This window comes from Balearica regulorum, chromosome 1 (genome assembly GCF_011004875.1).
Source record: "Balearica regulorum gibbericeps isolate bBalReg1 chromosome 1, bBalReg1.pri, whole genome shotgun sequence".
NCBI classification, from domain to species: Eukaryota; Metazoa; Chordata; class Aves; order Gruiformes; family Gruidae; genus Balearica; species Balearica regulorum.
The window spans coordinates 192,606,883-192,627,213 of NC_046184.1; the positions used below are offsets into that span (position 1 = coordinate 192,606,883).

At 36.6% G+C, this 20,331-nt stretch overlaps 1 protein-coding gene across 7 annotated transcripts in view; it reads right to left on the reverse strand.

Annotated features, from left to right (window-relative positions):
- The window catches only part of NBEA (neurobeachin), a 524,026-nt gene that overhangs the window by 38,199 nt on the left and 465,496 nt on the right, over positions 1–20,331 (reverse strand). For all 7 annotated transcript variants that reach the window (XM_075741999.1, XM_075742002.1, XM_075742000.1 and 4 more), the window contains one exon: positions 11,700–11,867. In XM_075741999.1, coding sequence (XP_075598114.1) covers positions 11,700–11,867 — 168 coding nt within the window. The remainder of the gene's footprint in view (positions 1–11,699; positions 11,868–20,331) is intronic.

Genomic DNA, 20,331 nt, shown 5'->3' on the forward strand with positions numbered 1-20,331 from the left:
AGGTCAGGACTAAAAAATCCCATAAAGCTCTGGGAAGGCTGTGAACATCATTTCTCTGCATTAACAGCCATACCAAGAGCGCTCTGTTCCTACGGTAATTCCTTCACTGCTTCTGTAAGGCTTCCAAGGACTGCCTTCCTAACCCTTTCTCTTCCTCCTCCTCTGCGTGAAGAGCTCCGAATGTCCTTTCTGTCCTTTTCCCCTCTTTGCTGTTCCCCTGGCTTCTCATGCTCCCATTGCACCTTGGCCTCTCTACCCCTCCCTCAAGAAGACAAGAGTTGTGTAAATGCCCATCTTCCCATGCAATTCCATTTCCCCTTCTTCATCCTTCATTTTTATTTCTTTTCTTCAGACATGAAGAGAAGCCGCTCACTCTGACTTTTTCAGTTAAACACTACAGCACATACAGGGCTTTATTCCGGGCAAAAAAATGGTACTTTTAGTTTTCCTATTATTTAAAAATAATTTAAAAAAAATTCAGAACCTCACACATCGTTGATCCATCACCATTTATACTAACCAGAATGCTGAGCTGAAAGCAGAAGCTAGTTATTCTGTGGCAATGAAGACCGTGGTATTATTATACCTTTATATTCCTACAATCATAAAGCTCCAGGTATTGTCCAGGAGTAGAAACGCCAGAGAACAGAGAAGGTACTTGTGGAAAATCTCCTGTCACTTCTCTCAATTGAGGCAGAAGAAAGAAACTTCTATTGTTCATGAAGATCACCCAGAAGAAAAGACATGGAACAATGTCTTGTCTGGACAAAACAGCAAAACTGAGCATCTCTGTCCTTATTCCACAGCCTGGTCTGGAGAGCAGAAGCAGTCAACCTGACCTCACTCACAGCTTTCAACAAGTTGATGCATCAATCGAAAAAAGTTGTATTTTTGAGGAAACTGGGGACTGAATATTTCTGAAGGACCTCCAACTTTCAAGCTGGGTGGCCAAATGGCTCATGACTTCTGCTGGCTAAGAAAAGACACAGAAGCAGATAGAGCCTAGCTTTGCTGGTACCCACACAGCTGCCAGAATAATTAAAAAAAAAAATAAATAAAACCACAAAAACAAACCTAACCAGGATGACAATAAAATATAAGTAACTTAGACTTGTTAAGTGCTTTGGGGAGTAATTGGGAGTGGAGCCAAGGAAGTAGCATTGGGCTACCCATGGTTTTCAGGGAGGCTGATGTCATCTGAATAGTGCTCTGCCTCTTACACATAGCAAATTTTTACTCTGTGCTCTTAGAAGGAATTTGCTGGGGACCACATCAGGTTTAATACTATTTATTAGCTCCCTTTGCCTTTGGTTCTGTTTAAGACACCATGTATGTTTTTAATTGTCATTTTTAGGAGCACAGAGGCCTTTAAGCATAGGCATCCTATCCATAAAAATGCAACAGTAATACCAGCAGGAGGTTCCATTGAAACTTTGAAACTTCATCCACTCTTTTCCAATTATTTTTTTTTTCTTCGTGACTAAGAGCTTTAACAGTGCATGCTTACAGCTGGTTTTAACTATGCATTTTATTTTAAAAGCTAAATTGTGAGCTTTAAAAACTCACAGTTCAACTTTTTAAAATCAACACTAAATGTATGTAAAGTTTCCACATGACAATTTTATTTGGAAGGGAATGATTTTTTGAAAAACAAAAATTCTTAAATTCCCCCAACTCTTTCATTATTTTTCTGTCCATCAACTGAATTTATCCCCTTTTGAAGAAAAATGTCTCAGGTTCTTGTCTTACTCTTCTTCAATTTCAATTACATTTCCCTCCTGCATACTGTCTTCTTTCTATCTTAGGAAATGTTCATACATTTGCATTGTATTCTGTAAAACTGCTACACATTTATACATTTTGTGTAGCATTCTGACAAAATTTGCAATATGAGAAATAAAAAAGAAAAAGTGAATATTTAATACAGTATTTAATTTCTGTGACTTGGTGTAAATTATATGCAGTTGGCTTTGGTTGTGGGAAGTGTAGTAAACTATGACTCTGTACAGCAATCTATACATGGTAGGTTCTCAAGACATCTCCTGACAACATTTTTTTCAACCTGTTGACTTTAGTCTGTGTAAGTCAGCAAAGGACCAACCCCTCAGACAGAAGAATTTAAACAATGAAGAAGTCCAAAGAGCTAAACAGACTGTCTTGAAAAATTTCCACCCATAATGTAGCAATTTAAAAAATTAATTGCTACATTAACCATTAATTTGTCAAAAATTAAAAACTTATAAAGATAACCCTGAATTAAACAAAAAAGATGCAATGAGTTATGATGGAAGTTATAATGTAATCATAAGAGGCACAGACTAATGCCATTACTGACAAAGTAGCTGGGTTCCTGTTATGCTCATGGCTATCGCCATAACAGAACATAGCAGAATAAAAGATACGGATAAAAAGGTCTCGATTTTTCTATCTGCCCATAGTGTACATTCTTCCTAAAAATGCATTTTTACAGTGTTTGCCTATGCTAGTGTGAAATGACCCATTTAATGAGGTTTCTACAATGTCTTTTATGAGATTTGTATAGTCAAACTACAGACTGTAGACCTGAGGAAATTTCTGCCATTAAGCCTGAACTTTCCTGTAACTGCTAGGTAATCTGGTATAAGACTGAGTAATACCCCTGTCTCAGCTGGCATGAGCAACTCTCCATATTTCTGCCTTTCTGCTACGCATCCCCTTTCACTCCGTTATTTCCCGTTGAGCTCTTGAAATCTTGTTCATAAATCAGTCTTCTCTGTCCTCTCATCACTAGGATGCTCTTCTCTGAACTCTCTCAAATCTTTCTGGTAAGCCAACATATAGAGTAACACACCACGCTCATGAGGAAGTTCAACCAAAACATGAGAGAAAGAGGGTCTGGTAGTGACTGTTCATACCCCATGGCAATTTGGCCAGTAGCTGACAAGAATTCAGATGATCATAAGCAGGTAGTCTTTTAAACTACTGGGACACTGACATCTTTTGATGTGGAAGTAAATAAATGAAAGTACAGGATCAAGTCTAGAGAATATCATTGTTGTGGAAAATGAACATTATTAATAGCTAAACTAACGAGTAATCTTTACTGCCAGAAGGATAACTTACACATGTTTCAGAAAGCCATTACAAAGAACATACACATCATATTTATTTCTACTTATTTTACAATTAAGAACATCCCCTGTAGGAAAATACAGAAGAAAATGAGGAAAACAGGGAAGCAAACAACAGAACAGGCCTTCTGAAGGCTTGCAGTAATAAAAGAGGAAAGGGGTACTTAATCATTAAAGAATGCATTTTAGCTGTGACTTTTTTTCTTCTGGTTTATTATTGAAATAAAACATGATCACTGAAGACATTTTTAAATGCTTGGAATGCAGAAGAGACTCAGTAAACCAAAGTATCTCCTATGTGTATTTTGTTCATGTTTTATAAATATAAAACTATACAAAATTAAGCATGACTTCATGTTCTACTTCTGCTTTGTCAAAAAAGAAATAGCAAAACTCATGAGTAAAATCTTTCCTTGTTAATGAAGTAAAATGCATTGTTACGAATGTGGTAATATAACATTAGTTTTTAGTTTTCTTTTTTATCTGAATGGAAAGTAAATGCTGGATTATCTCTTTGCTCTCAGCTTCATCTTTCTATCACAAATCCTCTGCCTTGTTACCACCCTAAGAAAGTGTTCTGAGATTTACAAAGCACATACTCTTTACCACAAATTGTGGTTATGACAAGGCTCCAACCATCTGCCAGCCTTCAATATATCCACTGCAGGACACAAGAACTATCTCAGAGAACAGGCAAACCTTCAAAACTAAAAGCTGAAAAGTGACTGACAGGGAAGTAGGTAAAACATATGTACTGAAAGGCATCGCATATAGTATTCATGAAGCTTCAGTGTATATTAAAATTTCAGTTTTGGAAACAGGTTATACTGTTACATTTGAAATAAATGTTCTCTGTTATTTTCAGGGTTTAGCTTATAAAGAAATAATTCTGTTTGGATTATTTCCCAGAACACATTCTTCAAAACTTCACTTTGTTCTTGACATAAATTGAAAACAATAATATAGATATACTGTACACAGGCTTCAAAATGGCATTAAAGAGGCACATTATCAATATGTTTAAAACATTTAGAAAGCTCAGCTTTGCATCTTTCTAAGTGAATGACTAGATACTTAGACTGAGTAATATCTGTTCCAATAAACTGCTGTGTGTGAAATGTTTTGAATAATAGTTAATTTATGCTGAGGTAATGACAGCATAATATAACTGAAATCTGTGCTAATAGGAAAAAAGGAGCCCCTTCCAGCTATTTCTGTAACAATCAGCTGCAGTAATTTTCACCCCATCTCTCTCTCTGTCTCTGTCTCTCTCACATGAAATATTACCTTAAGTGTATGTTAAAATGCTTGTTGCTAATTTTAAAAATCAATAATTGGTACCTGTCATCCATATGGAGAAAAACAAAATAACCAGACAATAAAGAAGAAATTTTCATATACAAGACCTATATTTTATATATTTCTGCAATAAAAGAGAGCAATTGCAGTTAATGCTGTTCTTTTTATATCAGCAAAACATTAAACTCAGTTTGGGTAAGACTGCAGGATGTTCTGACAAAAATGCCTATCAAATTTCTAACGTAGATGAGAACTGGCCAAACAATTTATTCCAAATAATACTCAGAGTAGATTGAGACATTTTCTGGGCTGTGAGTTATTCACAAACTCATCCTAGTATTCCTCTGATGAATGAATTATCTGAAATATTTATCAAATAGGTTGGTTGAAGTCTCATCAGCTAAATAAGTTATTAGCAGTTCTTCAGTTTGAATGTTGGGTGTATGGCTGGTGATGTACGTTGAGTGGCAGTGCTTAGCTCTGTCTGGATGTTGAGCTTTTTGATCACAAGTACAATGAATAACAAACAAATTCCAGACCTTCTAATATGTCATTTTGGACTCAAACCCACCCTGTATGCCACAATTTTTATTTCCAGGAACTGTGTATTTTCTTGCCTATGAAAAGATTCTGAATTCCCATAAGCATCTAACAGCATGATCCAGGAATGGTCATGAACTCAGATCAGCACAGATTCACTGAAATACTGACTACCTGGTCATCTCTAATACGTTCATTAACTGGAGATATCGTGATCAATCATTAATCTAACTGTAGATAATTGTTGTAAGCAATGGTAGAAGGATGTGTTTAATTCGGAATCTTATGGATCAGATTATGATTTCTGACTCCTTGTCATAAATGGCTTGTGTTACTTAGGGTAGGTGCTCCAAAAAGTTATTTCATAGTAAAAATGGATGCGTAGTTAAAATGTTTCAGTTATTCTGCAGTAAACACCTTCTGAAAGCCCTCTCCCCTGAATGAGAAACAAATAAAAGAGCACACATTAATTTCTAAATAAAAGCCTATACATTGGGCAATTACTGTGTGGTAACTGACCTCATGCAATTTACACTGATTCCTTATTGAATATTCTGATTTAAGGTGTGTCCTTCTCTATTCAGTGTCTTCTGCAGGAATCTTTGCCTAGAGAAATAAATATCTTACCCTCAAAAAATCCCTGTGTTTTTCTTCTTGATCTGTGAAGAGCTAACAAAACAGAGTGACAGCAAGTAAAGATTCTTCCTTTCCCATCTACAGAAGAGGATACTGAGCTCTGAAACTCGCTGGAAAGACATAAAAATGATTATACCCAGAGACGCTCCCAGAGTGAAACATAAACATCCGTTTAGCTTTCTGTTGATAATCTCTTCACTCATACAGAACAGACTCACAGGCAAACAAAAATAAAAAATAATCAAGGTGTTTTTCCCAAAAACTGAGTATAATTTTTGGGGAAAAAAAGAATTGGTTTGCATGTGTGGGAAACACTATTTGGGAGTGAAGGAGATGTAGACTTCTCAAGAAAAATCAGCAGAACACAATTTCATATTTCTCAAAGAACAGAGCCCTTAGCATATAAGAGAATAATTTCCACTTTGATGATGTCTTTTACTCAAACAACTGTTCTTGCTATACAGATTCCTTCAATTAGCTTCGAAAAAAGTGGATATTGATACTACTTGCCACTTCCTACTTATTTCACCACAATCCGTATTCATGCCTAAGCAGGACTCCCCCTAGAAAGGAAGCGAAGACCATCCCTTGTATGGAGGCAATTAAGCACAACTGAACATATAAGTGGCCAGTCCTGTGGGTACAATTCAATCAAGCAGATCCATAGGGGTGGTTTTGATATTCTTGTCACATCAAAGAAAAGGCGCCCAGAAGAAAAAAGATCTAACAACTTTAAAATGAAATCAGAATAAATAAGAATAACTCCGAGCGAAAGCAAGAGCAAGCACATAGTTGCAAGGGCTGGCGTTACCTTGAAAGCGTTATACAGTGCTATCAGAATCGCGTGTTAATTTTTTCCTCATAAATTTGCCAGGTTCAGCCACCAGGGAAAGGCTAGCATTCCAGCTCCCTTTGTTAAAGATATATCTATCTTGCTGAGTCTTGACAGCCCTATCATGTCAGCCCTCTGTAGTAGCAAAGAGTGTTTCAGCAAGGAGGGGGGGAAAAAAAAGGAAAGGGGAAAAAAAAAAAAAAAAAGAAGTGAAAACTGATGTGATCTACTCTGCTTCCTGTGGGCATATTTCACTATAGCAGATCCAGAGGGATGCTTTGTTATTCCTGTCAGATCAAAGAAAGAGATAAGAGAAGAAAATATAAGAGGAAAAATAAAATCCAGAAATGAGGGTAACTGAAAAGCACTGCAAGACTACTGCATCATTATGACTTTTCAAATTATTTAAATATGCTAAATATCAAGCCACCACCAAAGAAATAAATATTACATAGGCCATATGCTCTGTTAGCTGCCAGCAAAATTGTCCTACTAGTATTAGTTTACGGGCACAGCAACTGCCTGTCAAACACTAGCAATTTTAATCACTTTTCAATTTGCTCTGTGAGCTGCGAGTGTGCTCAGGTATTTTGACAGGTGGCTGCTTGGTACAAATATCTGAGCCCGGTAGCTTCATACCACCTTGCTTTCCTAGGTACTCGCAATGCCTGTCAGATTGGGGGGATGCATTTGCTGCAGCATCGTGGGATAGGCACCGTACTGCACTGCTAAGCTGTGTCCGCAACTCACGGTGGACACAAGGATGACACAGAGTTAGCTTAAAGTCTAGTGCAAAGCAGTAGCTGTGCAATATGATGTTTAGCTTGATTTTAGGAAACATTTCTAATCACAAACTAGCTGAATGTCTGAAAAAAAAGTAAATAGAGATTTGGCTATGATTTTAAACAAATAAATGGAAAACCTGAAGTAGCATTTTTCTGCACACTAGATGTGCTTTCGGAAAAACATGTGATTAATCCATTATGCACTAGCTGAACATGCCCACTTAATCATTTTGCATTTAACCTACGAGGTAGTACTGAAAATAAGCTCTTCTGTTGCATTTCTAATGATCAGTATAACTGTGCTGTTCCCTTTCAGCCACAACAGTTTGTGTCATGCAGAAACAAGTTCCTAACTTGAAAAAACCAGAACTCTATTGATTTTTGAGTGCCCACATTTCCAGGTGTTTGGGAAAAATGAGGGTCCCAAAATATGTAGACATTTTAGGAGAGACCATTTAGGAGTTCTTAGAGGAAGAACTATATTTTCCTAAAGAAGTGAACCAATAACATTGAAGGACAATGAATAAACTGTATTTCCAATACTGTTCTTTACACATTAGCATTCTCAGCACCAACCCTCTGAAGTCAGCCAAATCTGTCCAGTGGAAAGGATTTGGATTATGATGTAAACTAACAGTAAAGACAATTCCAAATAACGTCTAATGTCCAATATAACTACTGTTTACATATTAAAAAGAGATACAGGCTTTGTACCAGGGATGTTCTGTCATGTTTCTCCACAGGAGAAGACTGTCATGGTAAAGTTCATTATCAATTACTGCTTTACAAGTACAAGATGAGTTAAGCTGTCATAATTTTCTCAGCCAGAGATCCTGTGCTGTCAAAGAATGTCAATTTTTAATCTGACAAAAGGAAGAAAATTATCTGTTATTCTGACCTCTAATTTCTTGACATTTTAATGCTGTAATTGCTGTGGTTAGTGCTGCAACCATGATTTCACCTGTCAAGTAAGAATGAATCAATATCCTTAAGCTGTTCTTCAACTTTTTAGCTCTCACCTCACTGCTTTTACTTTAAAAAAGGAAAAAAAAAAATACAAATAGAATGCAAAAGGTTGCAATAAAAAAAAAATTGAGGGCCTGAAAAATGTTTATTTTGTTACACATTTTTTCTCCTTATTACACTATCAAAACAATTTTGCAATGTGCGGAATAAGAGAGACCATTAAAATCAATAGAACTGGAGAATTTCCCAATATCTAATCATAAAAGATCTGAACAACAAAATGTAGTTTTATATATTCTGTGGAGCATTTAAGTCATAACTTTCATGTTGCCCTCATCACTACTTGAAATAAATTATAGCGATCAAATATTATTTTGTGGTATCAGAAAATTACAAAGTTGTCGAAAAATCAAAATCAGTATGTTTAAATGAAATCAATATATTTTACCCATCCAGTGCAGATCTTTAGTTCCCAAAGAGTTATTACAGGGGCAGACTTATGTGATTTCATATAGACTTTAGTAATCTAAAACTTAGTGCTATCCCAGCATTCCAGTTTCATCCATTGTGAATTTGCAAAATAGAAAACAAAGAAAGCAAGCCAGACGGAGAGTCTTCTACTAAATAGGTCCAAAAGGAACAAAAGCAGAGGATGGCCATTTTTGCAGGGTTAAACAGTAGAGAGTTCTTAGAGGGCTCCCCCATGCATGTGAGAAAGATGTAACGAATGGCAGGGATGAGTTATCCCACCATTGAATAAATTTCTGCTCTAGCCAGATGGCTATTGAAGTGACTCCTTTACCATTCTTCAGAGAAAGCTAAGAACACCATATTCCTCAGTGATTAAGTGAGGTGCTCAAGCAACGGGTGAAAGGGAAAGGGCCAAGGTATAGCATGAACAGCTCACGGGGATCTGCCTTTTTAAATTATGTCTTTCAATCAGCTCAGACCTACATGGCAGGCAGTTTTAGCTGGAGCCTTATTTCACTGGACAGGTTCTGCTGGGACTCAGCTCAATATGAAATTAGTTATGGCCACAGTTTGAGGAGGCTACCACCGTATTTGAGTCCGTTGGTCTGATAACAGCTGCTGCCGATAAGGTTGCATTGATTGGCTTATTTCACAGACATTTGTTGAGAGCATTCACCATCTTCTTTGTGACAGAACAAAAATGTTTCAGTTTATATAGAAAATAAACATCAAGAGCATTTGTATACTGAGATATGTATTTTCCTGGATAACTGCAAAGCTCAATTAATTTTAAACTGCAATGTTTCTAAGTTAAGATGCCTGATACCACCACCTGCCACTGTAAAACATAGTAAACAATTATTATCACTTTTTTTAAAGGTGCTAGTGTTCCTGTCCTTACATTTCTGTATTTATAAGAGGGATTCAGAGGCTTTTAAAAGATCTTTTATCTTCTAATTTATTTTCTGGAATATCTAGTAAAAGCCAGAATAAAGTAAATAAAAATGCCAACAAAACAATTTATATAGAACATATATACTTGTAACAGAAACATGACATCCAAATACCAGATCTAGTAGATCATCAAGATGTTAAATGCTTTATTACTGGCCAGAGAATGTCTGCTAGTTCCATAAACAGAGCTCAGGGGAAAAGAAGGCGGATCTAAATCTGTCTATATTTACATGTGCGTTGTAATTTCTTATTAAAAATAAAAAGTATTTTTTAACCCTTTTATGACAAACCACAAATCACCAATGACTGAGATCTCTTCAAGGAGAAAACATACTATTTTTAAATGCTTGCATACAGCTTTATGTATCTATATATAACAAAAATTAGGAGAATTTATTTTTTCTAGACATGTTGCCTTCTCATTGCTAACAATGAATTTTATTTATTAATCTAACTTGTGACAATGAAGATAGAGTTTTGCTTTAAGAAGTTTACGTGGTGTAAATAGCCTAAGAAGAGATGTATATGCTATTGACTGACAGGGCATGGGTTAGATGTACAAGTGAGTGAACAAAAACATCTCCATGAATTTCTTGAAATTTCTGGTGACAAGTTATGCATGTAAGTAGAGCCACAGGAGAGCTGAAGAGTCTCATCATGTCATAAGTTGTTAAATAAGGTGCACAGACAGACAGATAGACCTCAATCCTACAAGCTGCCCTGTGGGAGTAGACCCTTAAAGTCAAGACGTAGGAGTCTGCCCATGCAAATCAGGACCTTAAGCCATGCAAATCCCTTGTAGTCATGGTGCTTGACACCTGTTTCATACTTTAAAAAGCATTGCTCCTTCGTATCTCCAGTTTTGTACCTTACTGACTCTTCTTGTGCCCAAAGTTTTAAATCCAGAAAACAATTCTGTAGATGCTAACATGAAATATTTGAGGCAGTGGGATCAATGCAATTCTGGCCATTCTTAAAACTAAGCAAATACTGTTTATAAAATACAAGCTTTGCAGTGCATGGTGTGAAAATGCAGCTCTAGGGAAGCTAGGGGTCTGAATGTTTTTAGTTCTGCTCCTAAAAAGCACGAAATGTAACAAGATGCAACACCGCACTACTAAAAAAAAAAATATGCCAAACCCCAATATTTAGCTGAATACGAATGCATTCTAGAATCTATTTCTTTCTGAAATCTGTAGATTTCAGTCTGCAAGATTGGAAAATAAACAAACAAACAAAACCCCATCACCTGGCAATGTATAAATTATTACTATTTTGCATACAGCAGATGGCAGCTATCTGGGGGAATGGAAGATTGTGTGTACAGCTTCATCACAGCGGTACTCATCTAGCAGCTGTTGCTTCTTCACACTTTTCACCAAATTTCAATTGTTTTAGCCAACAAATGGATGATATTAGGAAATAATAATTCAAATTAATAGTCTAACTAAAACCAAATGCAGTCACTGGAAGGAAACATGTAACAGGATAGCTAGTACAATTTTTTTTTTTAAATTTACTGATAAATTTGAACCGCTTACTTGTACATATGCGCACGCATGTATTTTTCACACATACATATATAAAAACAAATGCTTGTATGCACAACAAATAGCAAACATTTTATATTTTGGTAAAAGTTTGATTACCCTTTATGTGATTAGCACAAAAGTAATCTGAATAATTGCTACTGTCCATCTAGAAAATATATTCTTTTTCAGATACATATTCTCAATGTTATCTGACTGAAAAGGTTAGATTTTTTCCCTATGACTATGATGCAGTTTTTTCTTTCAGCTTTTCAGTTCTCCTAAGTGAACTCAATAAAAGTAAATTATAAAAAGAAGCAGAATATATATTACAGAATACACATTACATTATAATTTCCCATACCATAACTGACCATTAAATATATCAAGCAAATAAAATACTTTGGGTCATCTGTTTTATTGCTAGTTTATTAATATTTGCTTCTGAAGTCACCTGGGGCCCAAGTTCTGAAACAAGTCACACACAACAATTTTCTCCAGCAGTGAAAGATGGAAAAAGTACCTTTTCTTGTGAGATGACAGCAGTTTTTAGAATGAAATGGCAGTAAACACCTACCTCCCTGAGGACAGGATCAGTGATACTGTCCAGGTTCACAGAGCCTTCATACGTTAGGTAGTGGAAAACATTGAGTGCACGTACTGCTTCTGGTCCTCGTTGCTTGTAGCCAAATATAAGGTCAATCCACTGATGAAGTTGACATGATACAAACTCACTTTCCAGGGCCTGCAAGTGAAATTCAGAGTTAGGAAGTGAATTCCATCTTGCAATTTCATGCTTAAATTATGCCCTACCTTCTCCTGTTAACTGAGGAAACATAATGGGTATCATTACATTTTCTGTTCAGGCTTATTCGATATATTTGAAATCCTTCAAACATTAAAAAATAGAAATCATTACATTGGGAGAAAAACTAAAAAGGTATTCTTTCCTTCAGCTTTATATCAAGTAATTTTCTTCACAACTACTGGGTTTCTCTTAGCTGCAAGGTGTTCAATTATTAATTTTTGGGCTTGTCAAATAAGTTAGGTAATTTGTCAAGAAAAACTGATGAAAATGGGAAAACAATTTCAAAACCCCAATCTTCCAACTCATTTTCCAACTAGTTCTAATTAGTCTTAAATCTAGAAGGGAAACTTGAGGATTAAAAAGCTGTATTGGTAAAATGAGGTTCTGAACTTGGTGTGTGAGTTGTGACTGATTTCTCAAAGGAGAAAAGCATTTTTCACACTCATTTTTGACATTGGGTCGGTTCACCGATGAAAACGCAGGCCACAACTAGCTAGTTTAAAAATGGGTTCAAGGATTGCTATTCTGTTGCTCAGCATATGGAAAGAGATTCATTCTAGATGGAGGAAATGATGATAGTATTAGTGACCTCTGGAGGTCATCTGGTCCAACCCTTCTGCTCAAGCAGGGCCACCTACAGCAGGCTGCCCAGGATCATATCCAGCTGGCTTTTGAATATCTCCAAGGATGGAGACTCTACAACTTTTATGGTCAACCTGCACCAGTCCTTGGCCACCCTCAGAGTAAAAAAGTGTTTCCTGATGTTCAGAGGGAACTTCCTGTGTTTCAGTTTGTGCCCATTGCCTCTGGGCCTGTCACTGGGCACCACTGAAAAGAGTCTGTCTCACTCACAAGAAAGAAAATACTAGCCTTAATACAATTTATTATGTAAACATCTAAGCAAATATCCCTTTGGCCAGTTTGAGTCTGTTGTCCTGGCTGTGCTCTCTCAGCTTCTTGGAGAGTGTGAAGAGCTGAAAAATCCTTGACTTAGTGTAGACACTGCAACTACCCAGCAACGACTAAAAACATCAGTGTGTTATCAACATTATTCTCATACCAAATCCAAAACACAGCACTATACCAGCTGCTAGAAAGAAAATTAACTCTATCCCAGCCGAAATCGGGACAGCATCCACCCCTTATTCCATACCATCTATGTCATGCCCAGGTCCTGTAGTTCCCAATGCATTCCAACTAATCACCATCACTTCTCCTGTCTTTTGATATATAGACACAGATATCACTCCCTTAGTCTATAGGCCATTCCTCTAAAATATCAAGTTTACCACCACTTACTGCATACAGGCAGAGCTTGCAGCAACACTCTTTATTACTTTATCTAATATATTTAATTCTCATGGATCATGGCTTTTTTTCTCCTGAGAAATCTTAATTTATCCATTGTTTCCATCACAGTGCCACTACTCAGCAGAGACGCTTTCCAGCTAGGACAGGGTTTCACATCTGCCCCGGGAAAGTTCAAATTTTACAGGTGAAGAAACATTGGAAAAAAATATGTTTTCATTTTATTCATTTATATCAAAAGGAGGCTGCTTCAGACATAATTATTGGACATTGCAGCACTGTTTGACGCACTGCCCACCGGCAGTAGCAGCCCCCTGCCAACCACCACACGCAGGAATAGTTGCAGATGGGGCAAGCCACATGGGTCTGGCTCCCCGGGTAATCACACGATCGTTCCTCAGACACTCTCCCTGTAATGCTCCACGTGGAAGAGGAATTCTCTGCGCTGTGGTGGAAAACTGGACCCTTTCCTGTCGAATACAGTGACTGTTATTTCTGAGGAAAATGGATGGGAAGGCTCAGGCTTAATAGCTGACATGTAGCTCAGTTTTCAAGGGCTTAAGTTCAGTGGACCATAAGAAGCTATGAAGAAATGTTGCAGAGAACCATATAAAAATTTGTTGTTTCCTTTTCAAAATCAGAGGCCATCATATGCAAATTGTGAGTAATATTATTTAAATAGCATTAATACTACTTAATGCTAAATACTATTAAACTGATACTATTTGGTTTCAAAGCAAGTCTCCCAATAAATAATTAAGAAATACCAGATCCTTAATTATATGGTATTGTGTGCGTGCAACATGATATAGCCAGCAATTGCGTCATCCCATATAATCTTTTTCATAGGACTTTTACCTCATTTAGCATGCAGGATGTTAGCATGCAAGGATAAAATTAAGTATGCCACGGCAACCATAAATAAAGCATTTGCTAACTTTTAAATGCTCAATTTTTAATGTTCCTTTGTATGTGATGAAATTTGAAATAGAATTTAAAGCTTGTTGTCTTTCCAGCACCCATATCCAACCAACTTACAGCGAGCAGCCTAACTGTTCTCTTCCTCCTCTAAACTCCTCATATTTATAAGTTTCTTTTGCATCTGTATCTATTATTTATTTATTAAAAAGTAATTAACAAAAAAAATTGTTTGGCATTTGCTTTAGTCAAAAATGGCATTGTTATTTCTAGAATACGGAGAACATTTCAGGAAAATGGTAAAACTTTTGATTATTTAGAGATGGGACAGTAAATTTGAAAAAATAAATGCTTGGGTCAAATGAGCATATTTCACCCATTATCTCTTCTAACATCGTCTCCCTGGTGTTGGGAGAGTTGAATGCCTATGTTATGTTTCCCTGAGGCAGTTTCTACTTGCATGACCAACCCTTACTCAGCAGCTTGTCATTCCAGAGAAGGTCTTACTGACCCTGGCAGGTTTGGAGAACTTCTATTTCACATGGGTGAATGGTTCTTTAATAACTTAGTAAATAAATGAGCTACTTTTTAACAGCAGCATGTCAGGTCTTCTGTCTCTGATTCTTTAAGCAGATTTGTTGTACTATGTTTACAGGTCTAATGGTTCTTTAAAGGTCTGTATGCTGAAATGCAACACAAGATTTGGGGAAATTTCTGAGGAGTGAATTTAATTATTTTGAACTATAAATTTAAGAACTCCGTAGAAATTTGGAAGTCGGAAGAATTGCTGTCAGGGACGCGAGGATGTTGGTAGTGGCGAGGGGACTAACAGCGCTGTGCCTGCCAGGCTCTGTGTGGTGGAAGACCAGTGTGCTGGGGGAACGTGGGGCAGAGACCGGACTGGAAGGTGGAGAGAGGAGCCAGAGCTGCAACTGAGAGTTGCTCTGCATGGGCCTCCAGCTGCGGGCTGTGATGGGTGCTGTGCGACACTTTCATCCTCCCCATCAGGGTGTTGTGTAGGGTATGGCTCTGGGCACGAGCAATAGGTAGGGTGCACTCAAGAATGGGCCACCAAAAGGCTACAAAGTCCTACCTGTCCCTCAGTGGGGACAAGGCTCCTGATCTGTGCTTTATAACCTGGATTCGTTTTGGGAGAAAGCTTCTGATCTCAGGTCTGACCTGGTTTGCTGGTGTTTCTCCCAAATACTTCTGCAACGCTACCCATGTGATACTTGCAAAATCCTCTCCCTAATTTGCACTAATGCACAGGCTGCTCCCCCTCCATGTAAGTGCCTCCTGAAAATTTATGAGCTGTTCACTGTCAACACTACATCGTTTGGTTTCTCAAGAATATGCAATGCTCAGTAGGGAATAGGGTGAGGGAATTTTCTGAGTAAAAAATAATTTGTAGGTACAGTAGGAACAACATACAGGAAAAGATAACAATAATGCCTTTAAATTAGGCTGCTGGTGGCCCCAAAGAACAGCATTTTTCAAGAACATTTTGGCTTTAAAACATTTTGGGGGCTTTAATTTTTTTAGCATATTTTCAATATGAAATATAAGGAAACATTTTTATCTTTTTTTAGAAAAGCAATAATAAATATTACTTATATAATGATATAATATTATTTATGGGTTTTAAAGATTCTTACCATTAAACAGAAATGAGCTAATATCCAGCTTGTTTTCTATTATAATTAAAATGTACAGAAAACAGAGGTTTATGCAGGCATTCTCAAACAGAACTTGTTTGAACAACTGTTATTAGTGCTTCATTTTCAAATAGCAGCATTCCCATCAGTATTTATCCATGGCTTTTGTTTTGAGGAAGGAGTCTCTTACATTAATACTTTCAATGGAGTAACTTCTATTGCTAATAGGTAAACCACAAGTATTATTATATATCTAGTGGGAGAAAAAGAAAAATTTTGAAGTAAAAGTACTGTGCGTTTTTGTGTGTTTGCAGGCAAGTGTAGGCACACATGTTCCACAGGCTGAAAATCTGACCTGTAGCTGTTGTAAAATGTAAATATGTATTAGTAAGTTTATTTTTATGTATAAACTAAATAAAGTTAATATAAGCCAAGTTACTGCTTAGTGGGATCAAGCACTATGGCTCTTTTCAGACTTTTGTGCAGTATGAGCGCTGCACACTTTCCTCTCCAATCATCCAAATTTGATGTTAAAATTATTTTTTACAGAGCTTCCAGTAGGAGGCATTGGTTTTTATTTTAAGGCACACTATGTGCTGTGTAAAGTATCAGGAGTTCTGGATTTATAAAATATGCTATTCCAACTTTTCCAACACATGAGCATTTTGTGTTACCTGGGTATTTTTTGTCGCCAGAGAAGAGGAAAGCTCTGATGCTGCCCCGTGTTTGGACCACAGCTGCAGCTGCCCCTCCTGTTTCTGCAATTCTTGCCTTGTTTCCTTCCCCTCCAAAGCTATATGCCATCTGTCTCTCCAAGAACTCCTTCCACCGTATCTTGCTATTAACTTACATTCTGTATGTTTAAAAACATTTCCTTAAAACTACTGTGAGACACTAGTTTTGTAGCTCTGCTCAATAACAGACCATCAGCTGTGAGCTGGGTTTTTCTCCTCTCCTCTTAAATCCATGCTCCTCAGCGGTCAATGAATGTATAGATTCTCTCTGCCTACTATTTCTCTGCCTCGTTTACCATTTCTTGTACTGACTATTTGAGTAAGTTCCTTGACTGTTGCCATAAAATAAAATGGGAAATGCTGATATATGAAATAAGTTATGTTCATTTAAACAAAGTAATATTTTAATAGATGTGAAACACAAGTGCATTCTACAGATTTGCTTTATTCAGGGATGTCTGCACAGGAACTGATCCTTTATGTGAGCATCTTCAAGATGTAAATAAGATTCTTCAGCGATACAGAAAATTAAAAAAAAAAAAAATCACTGCCACTTCCAAATTAGATTGAAACCTCTGTTAGCTGAATGAGTTTTAATTACATTGAGAACAAATTTTGGCAATACACAAAATAAAATCAAAGGTACTACTGAGGAAGTAGTACCAAATCTTATCTACTGCTATCTGGTAAAAAAAAAAGAAATTTCAACTGCTGCTGAATGGTGAGGAGAAAAGATAAATCTTCCAGATCCTCATAGCACAGAGATTTCATAATAGATGCTTCTAATGACTATTCAAGAAGCTTTTTAATTATGAAATACTATTCATGCTTCTGAATAGCCAGGGAACTGTACAAAAATGTAATTGGCAGCAGAAGAGTGCAAATAAATCATTTCAAAGACAGAAAGAAAATTCAATCTTAGTAACAGTTATGTAATAGGAACAAAATATGTATAACAAAAACAGGATACCGTTTAGCCTCTCAGAAATATAATTTATAGTGAATGCATTTTAGTCAACGCCGTAATTTATAATTTAATATATGCCTAAGCCATAATGAAAATATCATTATAATTAACTTTGAATTACACAACCTTGCATCTTTTGTTTCAAAACTAAAGAACGCTTATTATAAAAGCTCTGCTTCAGTGTTTCACAGTGGTGTTCCCTGCCTTGATTTAACATGCTTGACTTACTGACTGAATCTGTTCTATTTCTGGCTCTCAGGACTGCTCTAAGTCTGTGGGGACTGAGAGGCTGAGTAGGACTACAGATGCACATCTGTGAAAGGTTTTATGCGTGGAGGTTTTTTTCCTGGTAAACTGGGAGATTATGATTGATGAGCCCAGCATTAGGGTAATGTTATCAGGGACACTTTCTGCCTCTGTCCTTTGTGCCATCGCCGAGGTCAGACCATAATCATGTTAGCATTGAACATAGTGCTTTATTAATGTTTCATGAGTAACTCTGTAGTAATCAGTCTAGCTTTGTATGGATAAATAAAACTGCTACAACAATCCCTGATGTACACACTGAGTGCTTTAGAAGCTACTGTAATAGGTCTTTAAAAGTAACTTGACTGAATGCTTTTCTTGGTCTTTATGATAAGTCTAATTTTCACAAGTTTAAAGGAATCTCTTTTGATGGAAAACCATTTCCACTTCCATTTCTGTGTTTAGTTAGAAGTGTAAAACACCCAGTTGAACAATTAAATAAAACAACACCAAAAGCCTGCCTGCCTTTTATTAATTTGCACAGAATTTTAGTAAAGCTTGTTAACCAATTGGTTAAATTACGGCGATTTATGTCACTGTGCCTCTGTGATGTTTCCTAGGCTGTTCTCTACTTGCTTTGGTAAGTGTCAGGATGAAATGCTGAAATTCTTGCTGTTATTTAAAGAAAATCTTTACATTTATAAATGTTCAAGTAGACTGTATATAAGGATTTGTATTTACTCCCACATAAAATTACACATTATATATGCCTGCAGCAAGCAAAAAATATGTATGAACAGAAGAAAATATTGTCAGCTAGGGAAAAACAAGGTCCCACTGTGTGTTATGCAGCATCACATAGGATCCATTCCACTGAAATGAAATGACTACTGCTGATTTCATTAGACAAGGGATCAGGATAACACTTACTTGAAATATTCCTCAGTTTTCTGTGGCTTTCCTGTAAACATGTTCTCTACTTGCTTCGCTAAGTTGCTGTAGAAATTCCAGGCTTGCACAAGCTTGCTGTGTTTTACACGTCAGCACCACACCCAGGCTATTTTTTTTTTTTCTCTCAAGATAGATTCTTGTATAACAGCCAAAGCTTGGCCTGGGGATGACCTAACTGAATAATACATCTGCTGGCCGGTGCAAAACATGGAATCAGACATTAGGTAGGGAATGTCAAACTTTCTAATCCCTTTATATTTGTTCCCTACTTTGACCAGTCTAGTTCTAGTGACCAGAAAAATAAAAGGCATACTGGCAGTTTGCTGTATGTGCTAATAAAACCCTACACAAACAAGATTTTCTGAAAAAATATTACACATTTTACCTTTCAAAATGTAATTCCATTACTTCTTGCTACACATACTATCCGCATTTTTGTGAAAGGGATTATCCTTCTTTAGCTACTTGCTACTTTATAATAAGCTTTATAAAAAACTATGCATATATCATGCTCTTTAAACAGCCCAAAGTTATTAGCTTAGTTTCTATCCTCTGAACTCCATCCAAATGTGAATACTTCTGTCAACTAGTTGCCCAGAACTGAATCCGGTATTCCAGGTGCAGTCTCAAAAGGACCGTAGACAGGTACTACTGTTTACATCCTCTGTGATGCAATGATTCTCCATAGATGGCATCAAAATACATTTATTTCTGGTGAATATAGAATTACAGAGTTTTATCTAATCTAATTGCTGCTCACTGTCACCCTTCCCTCTTTAATGCTCTATTTTTGGTACTATTTTTGTTTCCAGACTTCTGCTTCCTATTGAATATCTTCAATTCTTTCCTCCCAAGGTGATTTTCAGTGTATTTTCTGCATCTAATTCAAATAAATCTATCCCTCTTTCTGCTGTTTTCTAGGCAACTCCCAACTTCATTATCATTTGTGAACTTCATCAGACTGCTCACTTGAAGACAGCATGTATCTGTGTAGAACTGAATTTTACTGATCATGCTCTTGCTAAAAGTAGATGCGGGGATGAGTAAAGGCCATGCAGAAACTGCCTCCAGGCAAAACTGTATAATAACGGCATGATGCTCACATCAGGGGTGGAAGACAGTACAGGAAGGATATGATACGTAAGTGAGATCATTTCTGATTTTAAAAATCTGCAAAGTACTCAATTAGTTGAAGCCTGTAATTCTAATACTACTCTAATCTTAACATCTGTTTGTCTGTCTCCTGGCAGTCTGGCCATACTTACACATGTATGGAATCAGGCATTAGGGCTATTACAGTTTAATATTTAAAAGGTATTTCCAGCTTTTTAAGTATCAGCCTGTCTTGAAACTATAGTCCTGAGGGGACATAAATGCTATACTTTAAATTCATGCAAGCAGCTGTTTTCTTCAACAGCACAAAACAACACAAGCTATTTTCTAAAAAGCAGAAATTGCATGACAGAAATCAAATAAACTAAAGCTAAAGTTTTATCCTCCTATTAATCATTCCATCTTTGTGGAAAGGAAAGATGGAGAAAACACAATTTAGGATACAAGAAGGAAGATTCTTTATAAAAATTTCCCAAAGGGAGTCATTAATATGCATCTCATTATATTCC